At 35.2% G+C, this 4,577-nt stretch overlaps 1 protein-coding gene across 1 annotated transcript in view; it reads right to left on the minus strand.

The window, feature by feature from the left end:
* LOC106514030 (uncharacterized) overlaps positions 1-3,947 on the minus strand; it is a 5,999-nt gene extending 2,052 nt beyond the window's left edge. Inside the window, exons 1-5 of the mRNA XM_014003104.1 lie at positions 3,915-3,947; positions 2,969-3,070; positions 2,840-2,882; positions 2,575-2,699; positions 2,160-2,218 (exon numbers count right to left, since the gene is read on the minus strand). Coding sequence (XP_013858558.1) covers positions 2,160-2,218; positions 2,575-2,699; positions 2,840-2,882; positions 2,969-3,070; positions 3,915-3,921 — 336 coding nt within the window. The 5' untranslated portion in view covers positions 3,922-3,947. The remainder of the gene's footprint in view (positions 1-2,159; positions 2,219-2,574; positions 2,700-2,839; positions 2,883-2,968; positions 3,071-3,914) is intronic.
* Between the last annotated feature and the right edge of the window lie 630 nt (positions 3,948-4,577).

Consider the following 4,577-nt stretch of genomic DNA (forward strand, 5'->3'; position numbering starts at 1 on the left):
ACACACACACGCACACACATCCTAGTTCGGGGGTCTGCAACCTGCGGCTCTGGGGCCACATGTGGCTCTTTGTTCCCTCTGCAGTGGCTCTTTGAAAATGTGACCAAACATAACAGAATACATTTTTTGTTGTTGTTGTTTTTAATACTCACAACAGAAATCAATTTGTATGCAAATATGTGATCAATACTACTAATGCAAAAAGTAAAACACGTTAGCTCATGCTAGTCTGTTGTTTTTTGTATAACTAATATCTAGCCTTTTGTTTACTTAAACATTAATGAAATTTGGTATAAACTACATGCAGTATTTTTCTTGTTTACATGAATGGTATTTTTATTTGTCCTGATATGTATAATAATAAATAATATAACAATAATAACAATATTTTTTTTAGTTTTATAATGTCACCTCCACTGACCGTGATGGTACCCGGAAAGGCCTTGAAAAGGCCCATGGACCACCAGTTGATAATCACAGTTTTAGCTTGTTTTGCAACTCTGGACACATTTTATTAGGGAGACAAGAAGCACAATTGACTCTTTTGATTGTAAAAGTTGCAGACCTCTGTCCTAGTTGCATCAAACTGAGGACATTATATCGACTTCCATTCATTTTTGCAACTGCATTCAAGCCTAACCCAGACATTTTCCCTAACATTAACCTTTACTGATCTATACCTGACTCTAACATGAACCAAAACTTAATTCACACCATACCTAAACCTAACGAGTTAGACGCCAAATATCACATGGAAGAAAAAATGATCTCAATAGTGTGAATGCTGTGAAGCATTCACACAACTAGTAGAGCTCAGTTGAACTGCAAAAAAAGTGAGGACTGGGGAAACGTCCCCGCTTCCTAAAAACGACCTCACTTAGTTGGTTAAAAATCCAACATGGTCCTCAATCTGTAGCAAAAACAAGTACACACACACACACATATATATAACAGAACAGGATAAAGTACTTCCAGTGACTAAATTTGCTGTTTACCTTATACTCCCTTGATCTCCAAGAGTATCAGCTGATAAACAGCATTAGAATTACAAAGATTGTGTACAAAGAAGAGGTCTCACTTCAACATAAACTGTAGGTGTGTCTTTCTGGTGCATTTCTGATTTAAACACGTTTGTTCTTCATTCGTTGAAAGTATTTACAGTGGATAGAGAGTATTCTGAAAGTTTACTCAARCAAAAAGTAGCAATTCTTCATAATAATATAACTCAAGTAAAATAAAAAGCATAGTGTAGTAAAACTATTGTATACTTTTATATGTAACCCACCATAGTTTAAGGCCTGTCACATTATAAAGTTAGACAATTTATGCAGATTTTGTCCAGAACTGAAGATATATTGAAGATGAAATAAARCAAATCTACTGGAAAACTCTTTTAGATGTCCACATACTGTAATGTTAATAAATTTTAAAAAATGTAACTTGAATGGAAAAAAAAGTAACTAAATTTTCATGAATCAGCATGTGTTGTGTAAAACGTTATAGTGCCACAGAGCCTTTAGCATCAGATCATCGCTCAGTTTTGCAACATTACAAACAGAWACAACAGCACTAAATGAGTTTAAAAGCAAAYACGTTTAATTTAAAGAAATGTTGCRTCATTTTTTAACACCTGTTATTTACGTACTGAGGCACAATTCTTTCCATTCTGCTTCACAGCATTGCAACACAACACAGATTCTTTTTTTTAGTCAACCAATGATTGCTCTTCGACAATCATCAGAAAGTTGTCTAAAAGAGKCTGAAATGGCGAAGGATCACAAAACGAATTATTATTTTTTACATCTCCACAATAGCCAACAAATCAGAGTTATTTCATGACCACTGATGCAAAATAATTTGGAGTTTTGACACTGTCGAAATGAACAAAGTCAATTTAAAAGCCAACCAACATCACAGTACTGTTGTGCAACCAAACTCATCAGCCCTGAGACAGTGGAGACGTTTTTTTTTAAGTTTTAAGTGTTTTTTGTTTAATACCACTAACTGTTAATTTGACATTTTAAAGATTAGCGTTGCAATCAAATACAGAGAAGTAATTTTCTGTTGTTTTTGAGGAGAAAAATGTCCATTTAGCAGATAAATTTTACATGTGTGCAATCTGCACTGCAGATGAGTGTGGATGAATGAACAGCCGTTACCTTGATGCAGTCTCTGTTGCGCTGCAAGGACATCATCTCATAGCAACCCTCTGAAGAATCTGCAGGAGAACACATCATTGTTCTGAATGTGTCTACATGTGAAGTGCAGTTAAGATCTAAAACAGGAGGGAAGCAAATAAACTGCAAGCAAATCTATGCTGTTTATAGAAATGTGTGTATTTTCAACCATTTTGGAGGAATTGATCCAAAATATTTCAGTTTATTTTAATTCTCTTTCATTTTTAATAATTTTTTTGGGGGAATGACCAACTTTGTGGAAATATTTAAAAAATCATGCTTTTACGAAACCTTTTTTTCTCTTCAAGTCTGAGTCATACCACAGTAAACACATTCACAGATTTCCCCCTTTTTCTCCTTCAAATCAGTGACAAACAGACAGCATGGGTGCTCTCACCGTGCCACTCGGTGCTGATGTTGCCATAGATTGGATTTTCCTGTCGCTCGTGATGATTGTGGGGATTTTCTTGCTCCCCTCGGTGACTGATGTCACAAACRTATTGCCTTTCTACCTGTGATAAACTGCAACAAGACAGGGGGGAAAGAAAAACAATTTACCAGCTCTGTCTGGTGTGATTTATAGGTAAAACGTCAAATAATGGTGTGAAAAATGTGATTGCTGACTAGACATCAGCATGTTTTTGAGTGTTTGTGAAACATACGTGTCTTCTTCTGAGTTGTCATGATGGCAGCACCTCTGTTTGTCTGCGTGAACAACAAATGCAACTGTTTACATAAAAAAAACACAATCATACGGAAAAAAGACAGCTTTGTTTTTTAATTTTCTTTACCTCGGCACCAAGAACCTCGTTGCCTGATGCACAGAATGAAGTTGAGGCAGACAGAGATGAACAAGGCCAGAGACACCAGAGTCAGTCCCAGTACACTCATGTCTGAAACAAAGAAGCACTTTTCCAACTTACTCTACATTAAAAAGTTACGTCATCAATCAAAATATTGAAAATTTCCAATATTAACTTTGAAAAAAATAACTAAGGATGTAATTTTTTCAAATTAAACTGTAGACAAGCGTAAAACAAAGCTCTTTATAACAAATCCAGTTCAGCAGCTTTGCGATGAGCTACCACACTGCAACAAATTTGACATGCAAAAAAAGTTTTAAAATATTGTCYGAATCGTCTCAAATTTAATGAAATAAYCTGCCAGTGTATGAYGACAACTGCGCTTGATAAGACTAATTGAAATAAGAAMATTTTCAAGATTAATAATCTAATAAATTACGTGCTTGCTTATTAGTCTCAAAACAAAATCAAAAATACGTTTTGGCTCAATATAAAATTGTAAAATGGCTAGATGGACAATTTTTGCAGCGTAGAGTGAAAAAAAAGCTTTATGGTCGATAAAAGGTTAAATATTCACATAGTTTGTAAATGTTCTTTTTAAAGTAGGTTTCCTTTAAAAAACCCTACACTGCCACCCTTGCACTTTAATTAATTTTCTTGTAAGTTTATCAGATTTTCATGCGATAAAAGCAATAAGGCATTTAGTGACGCGTGAACTCATTGTTGCCAACTTTCTGTTTAGTTTGGTGTAAACTTAAACTGGTTTGTTTTTCCCCTTTTTGATTATTTCTTTGGCATGTGATGTGGAAATGAATTTACTTGTGTTTTCAAGAAATATATTATTTTCTTAATGTTATATTAAAAAAATAGAAGAAAGAAAGACAGGAATATGTCTATCTGGAGAAGAGGTTTCTGAAGATATATCAGATCTTACCGGTCATTTTCCAGTGCTGTCCAACTGAGCAACTTTTCTGCCAGACACAATTGTTCTCAGGCTGTACGAAGCAGATCTGTGTTCCATGAGTGAGGTGTGCTCTTCACTGTAGTCTATTTTTACCCCTGCCTTCGTTGCCTCTCCGCGTGCTTTGAAATCTGCCTGCTTTTCAGTTACAAACAGGAAACATTGTAACCTCGTTTTGAGGGAGGCAGTCTCAGAGCCACAGCGGTACAACAGCATTTCAGAAAGACTGGCGTGTTATTGTTCTAACTTTAAACCCCAGTTTTGCCTGTTTGTAATTCATTTTTTAAAATTTTATTTACAGTAAGCCTTAATTACAYGAATTACCTTGTATTTTCTGTGACATCCCTCTCACAAAAAAAAAAAGAAAATGGAAAAATGTAAACAAGCATCGGAAATTGGTTAGAACGCTGCGTTAAAACCCAATCTACCATGTAAATGTGCACAAGGCTGTGATTTTCTGCCATTTGCATCTCGCACAAACAACTTCTCATTTGGCTTGTGCGGTTGAACAATAAAATCAGTAGTTGTGTATTATTTTATTTACCCCAAAAACACAAAACTTACAGTACAGCGTGTGAGGCTGTAATGCAGCACTTATTCAAACAAATCAGTCTGTAATAGGCACGACTAAAACAT

Source organism: Austrofundulus limnaeus, unplaced genomic scaffold (assembly GCF_001266775.1).
Source record: "Austrofundulus limnaeus strain Quisiro unplaced genomic scaffold, Austrofundulus_limnaeus-1.0 Scaffold17, whole genome shotgun sequence".
Taxonomy (NCBI): domain Eukaryota; kingdom Metazoa; phylum Chordata; class Actinopteri; order Cyprinodontiformes; family Rivulidae; genus Austrofundulus; species Austrofundulus limnaeus.